Source organism: Chionomys nivalis, chromosome 21 (assembly GCF_950005125.1).
Source record: "Chionomys nivalis chromosome 21, mChiNiv1.1, whole genome shotgun sequence".
Taxonomy (NCBI): Eukaryota; Metazoa; Chordata; class Mammalia; order Rodentia; family Cricetidae; genus Chionomys; species Chionomys nivalis.
The window spans coordinates 7,362,374-7,378,417 of NC_080106.1; the positions used below are offsets into that span (position 1 = coordinate 7,362,374).

At 44.8% G+C, this 16,044-nt stretch overlaps 1 protein-coding gene across 3 annotated transcripts in view; it reads right to left on the reverse strand.

Moving 5' to 3' along the window:
• The window catches only part of Zc3h18 (zinc finger CCCH-type containing 18), a 39,558-nt gene that overhangs the window by 10,757 nt on the left and 12,757 nt on the right, over positions 1-16,044 (reverse strand). For all 3 annotated transcript variants that reach the window (XM_057753825.1, XM_057753826.1, XM_057753824.1), the window contains 5 exons: positions 9,749-9,897; positions 9,360-9,452; positions 8,484-8,641; positions 5,442-5,559; positions 3,727-3,995 (listed from right to left, as the gene is read on the reverse strand). In XM_057753825.1, the coding sequence (XP_057609808.1) occupies positions 3,727-3,995; positions 5,442-5,559; positions 8,484-8,641; positions 9,360-9,452; positions 9,749-9,897 (787 nt within the window). The remainder of the gene's footprint in view (positions 1-3,726; positions 3,996-5,441; positions 5,560-8,483; positions 8,642-9,359; positions 9,453-9,748; positions 9,898-16,044) is intronic.

A 16,044-nucleotide genomic window follows, 5' to 3' on the forward strand; every position in this document is an offset into this window, starting at 1 on the left:
ATTCCCGGTGAGGGCCTAGGTGAGAGCAATACCCAGTGCTGAAGCCTATCCCATAAGACATGTGAAATCCAGATTGTGCTGCTGTTATCTCAGCCCCAACCAAAAAGCTAAGGCCTCTGGTATATCTGGTGTTGTCTATAAAGAAATTCAGGAAGGAGAACCTATCAACCTGTCATCGGCCACTGGATCGAGGCTCTCATCTTTATACTTCCTAAATGTTCTCATTCTAAAAACTAAGAAGAGGGGCTGGAGAGACTGTAAGTAGTTAAGAACACCAGCTGCTTATATTCCCAGCATTAGTGGCTCACAACTGTCTGTAACTCCAGTTCTAGGGTATTTGACACCCTCATGTGGCTGCTATGGCCACTGTACACCATGTAGTGCACAGACATACATACAGGTAAATTACCATACACATAAAATACAATTATAAAACAAACAAAAAATCCAAACTAAAGGGAAACAGACACCAGGGTCACTAGCTTCTCCACAGGTCATCTGCCCAGTGCAGCCTTCCCACACAGAAAGGAAACAGGAGGAATAACCTGGTAAGTGTGGAGTTCCTCTCTGCAGGAAGAGGATTTCACTACCTCTAGAGGTAAGACACTGGGTCCCCATGAGAACAGGTAGGGACTCAGCAGGTGAAGGACAGTGCTGTGGACGGACCTTAATCTTCTCATCCCTGTCGTGCAAGCATCTGAACCTAGGTATTAGTGGTAACATCTTTATTTAAGTGGCCGACTCAAGGCTTTCCAAGGAGGAGGGCTGTCCACCATGTCCATGTGTGAGAGAGTGGCAATATAGTACCCAACTTTAGACGTTATTCCGGTGACTCTGTGATCTGGTATTTGTATTATAGCAATAATGTAAAACTTCTTTTAAAAGGTATTTAAGAGGTTAGAAATTTAGATTAGTGGTAGAGTGTCTTCCTAGCATGTGTGTACTAAGAGTTCAATCACCAAAAAAGAAAATAAAGATACTGGAAGTTTAAAAAGTCAAGGTATGTAGGTAAATAATAGGTGGTAATCTGGTCTACAAGTATGGGGGAGGATGGGGGTTGGGTGGGGGCTTTTGATCCTCAGTCAGAGCTACAGATAATCAAGGTCAAATGAGAGGCTATGTGGATAAAACCATGGGAAATGCTAATGGCTTTAGACAGGGGTATCCAACATAAGCCCCGTATTTAGTGGTGGGTCTTTGGGAGGAATGATTGGATGAACCATCATTAAAAAATTCATTACCAAATTCATCCAAGAAAACACTCATGTAACATTTAGAGAAAAAAGCTACAACACTTACATGCCCACCACTGCCAACAAGTTTAGCAACAGAGAACATGTATGATCATCAAGCTCATGCATGAAGGTAGTCAAGCTTTTGAGCCGACAGGCTAACACTACCCTGCTGGCACATGAGCTGCACTCTGAGCGGTGAGGGTCTACGCCTGAAGCCTGCAGGAGTGACATACGCTGTATTTTTGTTTCCCAAGACACCCTGAGAAAACTGTGTTGAACCCTCTTCTTAGTGGGGGATAACCACCGAGCCACCCCATCAGACCTAGAAAGCAAAACTACAGGAGGCAACAGCTCTCCACAGGTGCCCCCACAGCCCACTCACTGTGTGTGGCCTGTTTCAGGGCTGTGTGAATCAAAGGGGGAAATGCTGATCAGGAGCACAGCAGGAATCTGCTAGACAAGGACAAATTTGCCATTTACAGATATTTCTAAAGTGGGAAAAAAAATAACAGCACAGGTGATCTCTGACCTTGACCTTCTGTGCAGCTGCAGCACCCTCTTACCTCCCTGCAGCACAGTCGCACATTCAAGGCTACCGGAGCCTCTGCAGGGCAAGGGTCAGCTGTGCTGCCCCAGTCAATGCTGAGGCTGGCAGCACACGGGCCAAGGGTGGCACAAGGAAGTAAACTGCCGATGAGCAAAGTAGCCACCCCACGTGTCTGGGAACTCCAACCTGGACAGCTGCCAAGTCTGGGGTCAAAGAATAAAGAGCAATAGATGGAAAGTCACTTCTAAAATCAGGAGGGTTAAACATCCAATAAAGACAGGAAGAGGGAACTCACAGCATGTGGGTTCTTCCCTTCACTCTTCCCTCCTGCCTCAATCTGCCAACACCCAAGGAGCCTGTACTCTGTCTTATCTCCCAGGAAACTGTACAGATTTCCCCAGGACTGTCCCATTGGTCACAGTGCATACACTGTGCCTTCATCTCAGTGGATGGTACCCACCAACCTCTTCATGCCCACATATCATGTGAGCAGCTAATGTTTTTACCACACATGGATGACTTCTACTGGCTAAAAAACTCTGAGCTCAGCAATTCCTTCTTCCCTCTGGAAGGGCCTCAGGAGGAGAAGTCCTAGGTATTCTCTACCCTGGCTTACCATTACTTCTTATGGTATGTATGGCCCTCTTCCCAAAGTTGCCATTACTGTCTGGTCCTCTCTTCTAGTCCTACATATACAACACCAGACACTAGGGATGTAAGTATTTTCTACCGACATTTCTCCACCCTATGTTCTAAAAACACAGAAGGCCAACACATGCCAACTGAATGAAACACCAACAAAACCCAGAGCAGGCAGGCATGGCGACACATGCCTTTAATCCCAGCATTCTGGAGACAGATGGCAAATCAAGGCCAGTCTGGTTTACATACCTAGTTCCAAGACATCCAGAGACATACAGTGAAACACCACCTCAAAAACCAAATACAAACAAAAAAGCCACCACCATAACAAAAACCAACCAAACAAAAATACAAGAGCAAAATCCTGTCTGTGTGCTTTACTTAGTTCAAATCACTGATGAACTGACCAAACTAGAAGGTCCAAGTCCAGTCCTGAACTCCAAGCAAGGGACTGGAGCACAGCTTTCCCACAATCTAACACTTCAATTCAGAATCTGAAATTGTATTTGACCATACTCATAAACGAGTGAACCCAAAGACACAGAATTGGTAACAATGATAACAAAGGTAGTCTAGTCCAAACCCATGTGTTCTGGGATGGGTAGAAAGAATAACAAAGTAGCCGGGCACAGTGGCACATGTATGGAGTCCCCTAAGTTGTGAAACTGAGGCAGGAAGGACCCTAAGTTCAAGGCTGAGCTACACAGAGAAAGAAAAAATAGAAATAAAGTCATTTGTATTGTTTCAAGTGGTTGGCAAGCCTAAAATGCATGTTGATGTTTACAATGTTATTCTTTGACTCTTTATCTCACTTTTCCACTCCCCACCCCTGCTGTCTTGCAGAAAATACAGAAGAAGATCCACCCTGATGTGACAGCACCACGGGCTGAGGAGCCAGGAAAAATGGAGAAAGTGGCTTGCTTGGAAAATGGTCTGGCAGGTCTTCAGTTACTAGATGACCCAGAAGCTCCTTCCACAAGTAATCAAGAAGAAGGAAAAAAAAATTCACATTCACACACAAAAGTTCACACAAAAGTTCACATCTACAACTGTCAAAAAGTGTCAACAACCCAATGTTGGACAACAATCCAAGGAAAAGCAACTGAGGCACAACCACAGTGCTTTCTGCAAATACAATTTAAGAGGGGGGAACTAGACACAAAGCCCACAGTGAATGGCTCTACACCCACACCAAGTCCTACACAGGCAGGCTGGTCCAGAAAAGCAAGGAGCTGTTGCCTCAAGAGCTTACAAAGAGGCCACAGGGCACGATGCACTGATAGGAGAATTGGGGTGGTCTACCTTGGTGGCTGTGGGGACCGGGGCTTCGGCTTCTCCTTGTCCTTCTCCCGGTCTTTGTCCCTGTCCCGGTCTCGATGCTGCCGGTCCTTCTCATCTCGCTTGGCTCGCTCTCTCTCCCACTCCTCTTTCCTCCGCTGCCGCTCCTTGTCCCGCTCACGCTCCCGTTCTCGCTCACGCTCCCTCTGTCTGCGCTCACGCTCTCGGTCACGCTCCCGTTCCCGCTCCCGTTCTCGTTGTCTGTTCTCTCGCTCTCGTTCCCTCTCTCGTTCCTGGGTTAAAAATCCAAATATAGATGCCAAATTACACACCATTTGTTAGAAGTGCAGAGAAAACAGGGAGCAGGCAAGAGGATGCTCTCAGGAGGCCATTTAATTCCCAAGTCTCTCCTTAAAACAAGTTAGCTGTGCCTGACAGCAAGACCTGCCACTAGGAGACTAAGGCAAGAGGATCTCAAACTCAAGGCAAGCCTGGGTCAAGTGAGAGCCTATCTGAAAGCCACTGACCTAGTATGTCCAAAGGTTTAATTCCCAGTACCACAAGATACATAGACACGTGCACAAGAAAATACATGTTAAAAACAGGAATGCATACAACTTAAGAGTGAGGTTACCCACAACCAAATAAATCCAGAACTTTGCCAACACCAGCCTGGTATGAATTCTGTACTACAAGCCCTCCATGGTGACCAGCTCATTCTTAGGATGGAGGTCTCAATGTTTATCCACGTGGGCAGGCCCACAACAGAGTAACACAGTTCTTTACGAACACTGTCTTGTAGGAAGTGTATACACCCCCTAATGCAATGGCCTGCCAGTGACTTGTTTTCCTGCTTTAATAGTCAACATAAAAACCTAAGAAGTAGTTCAATCACAGCACAGCTGACAGGTTCTGGGCCTTTGGAGACCTCAGGAGACACGGTGCATACTCCTGTGCCATTCTTACCATCTGTGTCAGTAGACTCAACTGAACAGGTACCTGTACCCTGTATCCTACCTCCAGGAGGAAGCTGTAAGGTTATGGTTCTGGGATATGGGGTGGGCTCTTGGGGATGTCACCTCCGTTTGGTGCTGTGACAGTTCAGAGCTGGCATATAACTTCTATAAGTTATGTGTGACAGCACATATCTGCTCAAGGGCTCCTAATAAGCCTTTCCTTGAGCAGACTTTGCAAGCAGGCTGACAGTGAAGATGGAATGGGCACTCTGGATGGGAATGGTCTTTATACACACTAGGTTTTTAGGAATATTCACCATAGCAATACGGCAAGGCCAGCCAGAGGCACATCCTGAACTAGTAGGCTAGATGAGCAAGAATGGTGCTGCAAGTGAGGACATTACTCAGGAGCTTTCCAAGAGAGACACACTCATGAGGGTGATAGTCTCCTGAAAACTGGCATTGGTATCTTACAAGCAAATCTTACAAAACCACAGCAAAAACAATAAATCCAAGAAAGGCCACCAGATGTCAGACTATCACAAACTTAGCCCGTGGCTCCCTATATGACCAACGTGGTCTCAAATCCAGGGACTGTGGTACCATACATTTTGATACCCAGGAAATATACCACAGGAAGGATTCACTGCCACCAGGTGAGGAAGCACACACCATTGCTTGTATGGCTACGGCAGGAAGATTATGAATTTGAGGCTAGCCTAAGATACATAGTTAGACCCCATCTAAGGAGGAGGAGAGTTTTAACATGTGGGTCATACTTACGCGATAGTTATGATACGGCTCTGCTTCTGTATACTGCACCCTGAAATTCTCGTACTGTCCACCACGCCAAAAACGCTCTATCTCATAGTCATAATAAGGATCTGCATAAGGCTCAAGTCTGTAAAACAGAGCCCAAAAGAAGGAAATCATATCATTTAAGAATGCCACAGCAAAAATTCTACATAAAAGACAAGCTAACAGAAGCTAACCCCACATGATGGAAACAAAACACCATGACCAAGTGGTATCTACAGCTAAGAACACAAGGCTGTCAGCATCAGGACACCCACTATCACTGTAAGTATACGCCAATCTGAGGAGAAAAATCCCTGTGATCCTCCACAGGTGAAGAAGACAAAGACAAACCTTCTGTATCCAATAAGATAAAAACATTCTTCCTCCCCCACCCCCCAAGACAGGGTTTCCTTATATAACAGCCCTAGCTATCTTGGAACTTGCTCTGTAGACCAAGCTGGCCTCGAACTCTGAGATTCACCTGCTTCTCCCTCCCAACTGCTGGGATTAAAGGAGTGAACCACCACCACCACCTGGCTAAAAACATATTCTTAAAAGTACTTTAAGGACTGTCAAGATGGCTCAGATGGTGAAACACTTGCTGGATAAGCCTGATGATTTGAGTTTGGTCCAAGGAAACCATAAACATTAATTCCACAAAGCTGTCCTCTGACTCCCCACACGTGCTATGGCACTCTTACCCACACACATCATTGCACATACACACAAAAAATAAAAACACAACACACAACAACAGCAGCAGCAGCATCTTTAAAACCAAAGCTAGAGAGAAGCATGGAAGGATTCCCTGAGCATTGGGATACTGTGGAACCCGTGACCACATGCAGGTGTGTGCGGGCACTAAAGGCAAGATTGACAAAGGAGTCCAGAGAGGTGGGAACGCAGCGCGACTGTCTCCACCAGCCATCCTGTGACACTATACCTAAACAGCCCAAGACAGCCAGTTCACACAACCATCCACCCACTCACCTCAAAAGGCAGAACGAAGGACAAAAGCCTAACATGGAAACCTATGTCCTCACATAGAGCTCACCAGCTAATGAGGAGGCAGTATACATAGAAGTCATTTACAACAGCAGAGGACAGGTGCTTGGGATGACACATATTCAACCAGAAATGCAGATCTCACTCCAGAAAGTCCACAAAGAGGCAACTAAGTGAGAAGACATGACAGGGTACTCCTTATCACCATGCTGATTTATCCTGCACCGGGACATAAGCATATCCCAAGTAAAAAACCAATGAGCATATTCACAGGCTAGACAGACATGCTGACAGTCTGGTTCACATGAGAAAGAGACACAAGCCCAGCTAAGGAGACTCCACAACAGGGAAGACACCTGAAGCATGGGACGAGGCGAATGAGCTCCAGGATTTTATGTGCTTCATTTAGTGTGGGAGGAGAGCAGGCCGGACACACGAGGGTGGGGCCTCAGTGTTCCACTGAACAACGTGGACACCTGACCACTCTCCCTAAAAACTTTACCACTGTACCGTGAGAGAGCTTACAATCTAGGGAAGGCTGAAACTAGCTAAAAGCAGACTAACTCTAACAATGTAACTGAACTCACGAAAATTACAAACTGCTTACTTTTAGAATTCTCATTCAGTATTTCTGAATTTGGTAACTCAAATCATAGACTGCAAAGCTATGCCATACACCAAAATTTACTTCTTCACCATCCTAGTGGATCGCACCTGGGCACGCATTGACCTAGCACCTGCCCTACCCATTGAAGAAAGAGTTCCAGGGCAGCCGTGGGGGGCGGGGGAGCAGGCAGTGGGCAGCTGCGGCTAGGCAATGGTGCTCATGCACAACTACTTATTCCTTCTTTATATACCTTTGAACCAATAAAGTAATCAAAAATTGCAGATAAGGACTGTAGAGAAGAGTTCCTACAAGACTAAGACAGTGATTCGACTGGATCACAGCAGGGGCTATAATGCATCTTCATGTCCTAAGGCCCCCATTGTGGTCCATCACCTTCCCAATGAGGACGGGAGTCCCCAGTGAAGAATCAGAGGAGTAGCACCTTCAAAGCCACACTGTCCCCTGGATCTGACATTAGTCCTCAGAACTATATAACTCCTCTGTTGAGGATTTTTTTTTTTTTTTTTTGAGAAAGGGTTTCTCTGTGTAGCTCTGGCTGCTCTAGAACTCTCTCTGTAGACCAGGCTGGCCTCAAATTCAAGAGATCCGTCTGCCTCTGCCTCCCTAGTGCACTACCACTCCCAGTTCTGTTGAGATTTGTAAAACACCATCACTAAATGTCTGAGGCAGGGACTGAAGAGGTAGCTCAGTGGTTAAGAGCACTTGCTTGCTGTTCTTCCAGTGGACATGAATTTGGTTCTTAGTTTTCATGCTGGGAAGTTAACAACAGCCTGTAACTCCAGCTCTAGATCCAGTGCCCTCTTTTGACCTCCATGGATACACACACATAAATATAAATCCTTCCCACCCCAGGGTTTCTCTGTGTAACAGTCCTGGCTGTCCTAGAACTTGCTTTGCAGACCAGGCTGGCTTTGAACTAATAGAGATCCTCCTGCTTCTGCCCTCCCAAGTGCTGGAATTAAAGGCATATGCCACCACCACCACCTAGCTCATGTGAGTCTTTTTAAAAAACCTCATTCCCGGGCTGGAGAGATGGCTCAGAGGTTAAGAGCACTGACTGCTCTTCCTGAGGTCCAGAGTTCAATTCCCAGCAACCACATGGTGGCTCACAACCATCTATAATGAGATCTGGTGCCCTTTCTGGCGAGTAGGCATATATGCAGACAGAACACTGTATACATAATAAATTAAAACCCCTCAAAAAACAAACAAAAAACCCTCATTCCCCAAGTAACTGAGGAAGAGGTGAGGAGACGAAGGCATAGACTGAGTCTATAGGAACTTTGCGAGTGCACCCCAGAGGTAGCCTCCCAGCCTGGGACTTATGCAGGGATCTGTGTGTGCCTACTCCTGACAGGACATAAACGGGCAAGGGCAAGCAGAGGATTCCTTACGTCGTATCTCTGACATCTCTCGGGACCCTAGAATTCCAATCTCGGAAGACGTCGTTCTCCTTGTCAAACTCCCGATCATCTTCACCAATGGTTACTGTGAACCTTTTTTCTTCAAAGTCAGGCTCCTGCTCTTTCCGAATGGTTGCTTTTTTTAAAACCTAGCAAGAAAAGAAGATAGACATCAGTGTGAAATAAAGATCTCCACGCTGGGAGAAACACAGGGAACCCGAGACCTGCAGCAAAGCCCAACACCAATGCCAACGGGTGTGGGCAAACACAGGACTCCAGTCTTCTGCAGGCCTCAGATTGGTCTACACAGGTCTGCTGTGAATTATTTGTATAAGTTAGCATCTAGGATTAGCACAAGGGCCCCAGAAGACATGTAAACAAGGCCTTTATTTCAATCTCCCTGAAGAGAGAACTTGGGCACTAAGAAACCGAGGCTGGATGTCAACAGACACTGGTTCAAGGTGGGTGTTGGGAGCCACAGTGGGCAGCAAAGGGAGGACTGAGAGAGCAGACACTGAGTCTCAGGAGGCAGGAGGCAGGTCCTACAGAATGGCAGCGTTTGTCTCACTGCCCAGGGTAACGGTCAGAGACAATTAGTCTTTTGGGCTGCCCATGACACCTTAAAATGTTAAGTCCGTGTCCAGGAAGAGTCTCTGGCCTACTGAGATTTGCCTGTGACTGGGTCTAACATGCAGAAATGGCTAAATATTATTTCTCCTTCTCTATTAAGCCCAGAAATAATCTCATAGCTTCTGAGGCTTCACTGAGTTTCCACTCTCTCTGGATCAACATTCTGCCAGCTCTGCCAGGCTCACTAGAGGGGTCACCACTGTGCTTTTTTTCGTCCCATGTGCACTGAATTCTTACCTCTTTTGCATGTCTGAGTCCGCGTTCCCAGGCACTCTCTGTTGGAGGTTCTGGAGGGGGTGGAGGCAAAATTTCATCAACTACTGGCCCACCCTATTAGAAAATGAGAAGAGAAATATTAAGGAAGTACTTAAAAACCTATTAAGATATGGAGCAAACACTTAAAAGACAAGCCAGACAGCCACACACAGCTAGCTCTTCTGCCCAACCACCCGCATGCCCTGGAACATCCAAGGCTACTTCTACACAAGCACAAGAAGCCCTGAACAGGTGCTCTTTGACTTTCAGGTACAGGATGCCTTTTCTATAAGGAACACATTTGTCTTCAGCCTGAGATTCTGACAGAACTCAGGTTTCCATCTGCTGGAATGGAAGAGGAGCTCACGCACCCAAGGGTTGGCAGGCATCAATGGGTGAGGTCCGAGAGGCGGGGCACCGTTGGGTGGGAAGGGTTCAGCTTTGGTGATGAGGGAGTAGTTCCCCTTGTCATTCACTCCAGGGTGGATAAACCTACAGTTCATTCCCCAGGTGCAGTTCCCTAAGGAAACAAAAGTCCAGTGAGAAAAGATACCAAGAGCCCAACTGTTGGAAGGCAGCAGTTGGGATGCTTACTGACAACTTGGGAAGCACCCATCAAACTATTCCTGCTCCCACAGGTTACTGAGCCTTTTCCTAGAGAGCCTTAGGCCAGTAACAGCTCAGCCTACTTCTCCCTCTGTGTACACGGTGTCTTACCACAGTCCTACAGAGGTGAGCAGGGCTGGTCTGGGCCAATGGGTCTGCCAGGCACTTCAAGGAGATACCATTTCCTGATGAGAGTCCCTGCCTGGACTCCCAGGGCCTATTCATAGTCACTTTGCAGGCTCTATATCTGTGGATTCACCACCCACAGATCAAAAATATTCTGTGTTGCATTGAACATAGAGACATTTCTATGTCTTCACCCTTAAACAATACAGTATAAAAAGGACTGACTTACACTGTGTCCAGGATTTTAAGTTATCTAAAGAGGGCTTAAATTACAGGGGAGTATGTGTTACACCATCTTGTAATAGGGACTTGGATATCCTCAGATTTGGCATCCATGGATATGTGGGATCCAATCTCCCATGGATACCACGGGACAACTGGGTATATCAACTGTCTGATCACTGATAAAAGCAGAGAAGCCAGAGAGTCTCTAGAGCTAAGGGCAGAGGCAACCCTAGAGCCTCAAGGGAGCTTTAGCATATGCCTGCCTGAACATTCATTTTGACTCATGCTGAGGTGGAAATCAATGGGAGGCACAAATATTACCAGATCTCTGCTGATTCTGTCCCAGAGTAGCCCTCTCCAAACTACTTTAGAATTATTTCTGGTTCTTAAAAAAAAAAAAAAGTGTGAATAAGGGAAAGCCTGCAGAGAGGGCTCAGCAGTTAAGAGCACTGGCTATTCTTGTAAGACTTGGGTTCAGTTCCCAGCAACCCATCTAGCAGGTAACAACTGTCTATAAGTCCAGTTCCAGAGGAGCTGACACCTTCACAGACACATGGCAAAATATCAATGCACATATAGAATGCTCAGTGACTCCTATGTACAAGCACCACCTTAAAAAAAGTACTATGTACACACTACTAGAAGTATCTAAGATTTAAACACACTTCCTAGCTTAATACATATAATCTTTTTTTAAAAATTTATTTATTTATTAAAAATTTCCACCTCCTCTCCTCCTCCCATTTCCCTCCCACTCCCAATCCCCCTCTGGTCCTAAGAGAAGTCAGAGTGCCCTGCGCTGTGGGAAGTCCAGCCCCCCCCCCCCAATCCAGGCCTAGGAAGGTGAGCATCCAAATACATATAATCTTAAAAAATTAAAAACTATATTCAGTCTGGAACAGATATTCCAGTTGAACATTTCTGCTAACAAATCATATTTTCCTTTATGTAGTTAAATAGAAATAATTACTTAGTGCCTCAGAAAAAGGCAGTTTCATCTTTAAATACCAGGACAACTGAAGCCTGAGTTAAAATTAACACAAACAGCATATCAATATAAAACAAAAAATATACTCAAATTGTTTCTCTGCAAACACAAAAATGATAAAATACTTTTTTTCATTCCTGAAAGTATTTAAGATTCGCAAAAGTAAGTTAAATGAGTTAGAAGCTCCCTGTCCAGGAATGTGGACCTCTGAGTCCGAGAGCTGAAGACAGATGCAGACACCATCCACTTCTTCATGATCAACACCTCTCAACCTTGTTTACATAATTAAAATGTAACAAAAAAGGGGGCTGGAGAGGTGGATCAGCAGTTAAGAGCACTGGCTGCTCTTCCAGAGGTCTTGAGTTCAATTCCCAGCAACCACATGGTGGCTCACAACCATCTGTAATGGGGGTCTGGTGCCCTCTTCTGGCCTGCAGGCATACACACAGATAGAATATTGTATACATAATAAATAAATAAATATTTAAAAAAATGCAATAAAAGCTCATTATAGAAAGTCAGAAAATACAAAAAAAAAATCAACTATATGATTTATACCTAAAATGTATTCCCAGTTAGCAGAAAAGTAGGCATTTATTATTTGTTTTAAAATGTCAAAACCAAACAAAAAAATGTAAATCCAAAACCCAACCCCACTGTCAAATCTCACAGTCAAACCTTTGGGCAGAAAGAAGAGAAGAATATATGCATGGGAGGGAGAAACAAACAACAGAGGAAAGGAAAGTGGGGTGGAGTGGGGTGCAGTGCCATCGCCATCCTGACATTGTCAGGATGACAGAACACAGTTCTCAGGAAGCTAAGTTAGGTCCCTGCTGAGTGTTAACCCTTGACCACCTAAATAATGATAATGGCTCCAACAACAGCCACTCCACCACACGGCCTGAGCAGATATCCCTTCATTTAAAATGAATCAAATGATCCATGATCATTGACAAATGATCAAGGTGTAAAGGAACCCCGTTTATACAGGTAAACTGCCTTTCATGGGGGCGAGGGACATGCACTATTATTGCTGGGACCGTGAAGAAATGCCTTCAAGGGACACTGTCCTTACCTGGTGCATGGACTCAGGGCCTTGTACACATGAACAAAAAAATAAAAATTTATTTATTTATTTTTGGATTTTTCGAGACAAGGTTTCTCTGTAGTATTGGAGCCTGTCCTGGAACTAGCTCTTATAGACCAGGCTGGTCTTGAACTCACAGAGATCCGCCTGCCTCTGCCTCTCAAGTGCTGGGGTTAAAGGTGTGCACCACCACCCGGCAAAACTACGTTATTGTTGAGTTACATCCCTAGCCCTATCTTTTACTTGCTCTACTATCGGTAAATGTTACTTCCATAATTAAAGAAGAAAAAGAAAACATGTCATGAGATGGCTTAGCAGAGTATGTGTCCTGTCCACCCATCCTGATGACCTGAGTTTGATCACCATAGGCCGCTCTTATGGACTGTCCTGAGTGCCACATACATTTGTTCTGTCCCCTAAAAACTTAATTTCTTAACTAGAAAAAAGTAAAAGGAAGCAAAAATAAAGGTATTTTAGACGAGTATAGTCATTTGCTCCTGAGTGTGCTAAGAAACAGGAGGGTGGAGACTCGGAGGCTGGGTGGGACAGTGTAACTTCTGGATTTTGTTTTGTTTGGGACAGGTTTTTACTATGTTGCCTTGGCTGACCTGGAACTCACTGTGTGTAGACAAAGTTGGCCTCAAACTCAGACAGATGCACCTGCTTCTCCTTCTGAAGTGCTAAGATAAAAGGTGTAGGCCACCGACACCTAGCTATTTCTGGAAATCAGAGGGCTATCTACACATGGGGTATCAATGGAAAGAAATGTTCTTTTTCTTAACTGGTGGTTCATATCTCAGCAATTCTATTTTTATGCTTGGGTAGATACTATTTTTTTATTTAGATTTTTTTGAGATATGTGTTTCTCTGTGTAACAGTCCAAGCTGTCCTACAACTCACACTAAAGATCAGGCTGGCTTTGAATTCACAAAGATCCGCCTGCCTCTGCATCTCAAATGCTGAGATTAAAGGTGTATGCCACCACCCAGCCAGAAACGAGCAGACCTTTAAGCCTGTGATTTGTTGGTTATCATCAGTTGCATGATCACCACCACAGGCAAAACACCTGTCAGAACAGCAAAGATAACTTTACAACATCCACCCTTCCAGACAAAACACTGGTTTCCGTCCAGAGCACACATTCTGACAAAGTGGTCCTCTTTCAGTAGGCCTTGGTTTCCTTTTCAGCTAGTCTAAGTAGCTGCAAACAGCTAGTAGATACAGCCTGTGTATAAAAGTCAAAGTGCTTCACTGGGCTTTAAAAATCTTGAAGCCAGGGGCTGGAGAGATGGCTCAGAGGTTAAGAGCATTGCCTGCTCTTCCAAAGGTCCTGAGTTCAATTCCCAGCAACCACATGGTGGCTCACAACCATCTGTAATGGGGTCTGGTGCCCTCTTCTGGCCTGCAGGCATACACACAGACAGAATATTGTATACATAATAAATAAATAAATAATTAAAAAAAAAATCTTGAAGCCAGGAGATGGCGATGCAGGTCTTTAATCCCAGCTCTTGGGAGGCAGAGAGAGGTGGAGCTCTTGAGTTCAAGGCCAGCCTGGTCTAAAGAACTAGTTCCAGGATAGGCTCCAAAGATACATAGAGAAACCTTGTCTTGAAAAACCAAAAACGATGACAAACAGCAACAACAAGAAAACCCAAACTCGTTAAAGTCAGGCATGGTGCTGCATGCCTTTAATCCAGCACTTGGGTGTATGCGTTTGAGTATGACCAGAGGCAGGTGAGTTTGAGGTCAGCCTGGTCTACATAATGAGACTCTTATCTCAAAACAATAAACAACAAAAAAAAATCCCTGTCAAAATTTATTTCGTTCTGACAGGCAAGTCTGGTCTTTGCATACGCACACTCACAGTAGGAGTGCCTTACTTACCACTAGTCGCATATCACTATGCAAACTGCCTAATTTCTGAGTCCTTGAATGGTCTCTGGGACTCCCAAAGGCAACAGGCCACTCTGAGACATGACATTTTATACATATGAAGAACACAGGGATCCAAAAGTGAGCAAGCACAGCTAAGATGCACAAATGGCTATAATAAGCACATGAAAACGATGTACATCACAGAACATTAGAGAACCCAATGACTCAGACATCATCAGACACTGGTAGAATTGAAAGAATAAAATGGGAAAATTAAAGGGCACAGCCACAGTGGACTCCTTAAGGGGTTTAACGCAGTGGTCTAGACTCAACTTGCAGACTCAAGGCTCTGAGTTTCATCCCCAATGTGCCCTCTCCTAAATCACCATGTATTGTGAGCTCTGCTTCCAGATCAATCAACTCTGGCTGGCAATCAAGAGCACCCTCACACAAGTTTTTGAGTAGTCACATTTTCGTTTCTCTTGCACAAACACAGAGGAGGGCTTGCTGTGGTATTATGAAAAAGAATGACCCCATAGGTTTATTTGTTTGAATGCTTGGTCTCTAGTTAGAGGAACTGTTTGGGAAGAACTAGGAGGTGTGGCCTTGCTGGAGGAGGGAGAAGACTTTGAGATTCAAAAGCCCACACCAAGCCTAGTTAGCTCTCCTACTTGCAGACAGAAGTTCTCAGCTACAGGGGGCTGGAGAGATGGCTCAGCGGTTAAGAGCATTGCCTGCTCTTCCAAAGGTCCTGAGTTCAATTCCCAGCAACCACATGGTGGCTCACAACCATCTGTAATGAAATCTGGTGCCCTCTTCTGGCCTACAGACATACACACAGACAGAATATTGTATACATAATAAATAAATATTTAAAAAAAAAAGAAGTTCTCAGCTACAGCTCTAGTACCATGCCTGCCTTCTCTCTACACCATGATGTACACAGTCACCATCTAAAACTGGAAGCCCCAACAGACTCTTTTTTTTTTTAATTTTTTTTTAAATACATTTTTTGGTTTAACTTTATTTTATGTGCATTCGTGTGAAAGTGTCAGATCCCCTGCAACTGGATCTTCAGACAGTTGTGAGCTACCATGTGGGTGTGGGAATTGAACCCAGGTCCTCTGGAAGAACAGTCAGTGCTCTTAACCACTGAGCCATCTCTCCAGCCCTATTCTTTTTTTTTAAAGTATTTATTTATTTATTATGTATACAATATTCTGTCTGTGTGTATGCCTGCAGGCCAGAAGAGGGCACGAGACGTCATTACAGATGGTTGTGAGCAACCATGTGGTTGCTGGGAATTGAACTCAGGACCTTTGGAAGAGCAGGCAATGCTCTTAACCTCTGAGTCATCTCTCCAGCCCCAAGACTCTTTTATTCCTTTTTTTTTTAAAAAAAAGATTTTTATTTATTATATATATAGGTTTCTTCCTTCATGTATCCTGCAGTACAGAAGAGGACACCAGATCTTATTACAGATGGTTGTGAGCCACCATGTGGTTGCTAGGAATTGAACTCAGGACCTCTGGAAGAGCAGCCAGTGCTCTATTCCTCTGAGCCATCTCTCCAGCCACCAACTCTTTTATTCTTACAAGTTGCCTTGGTCATGGTGTCTCATCATAGCAACTTAAAGTAACTACGACAGAAGGTAGTACCAGGAATGGGGCTACGGCTGTGACACCTAACATGCAAGATTTATTTATTTATTTATTTGAGAAATATGCAAGATTTTGGGACCTTGAACTAGATTTTGA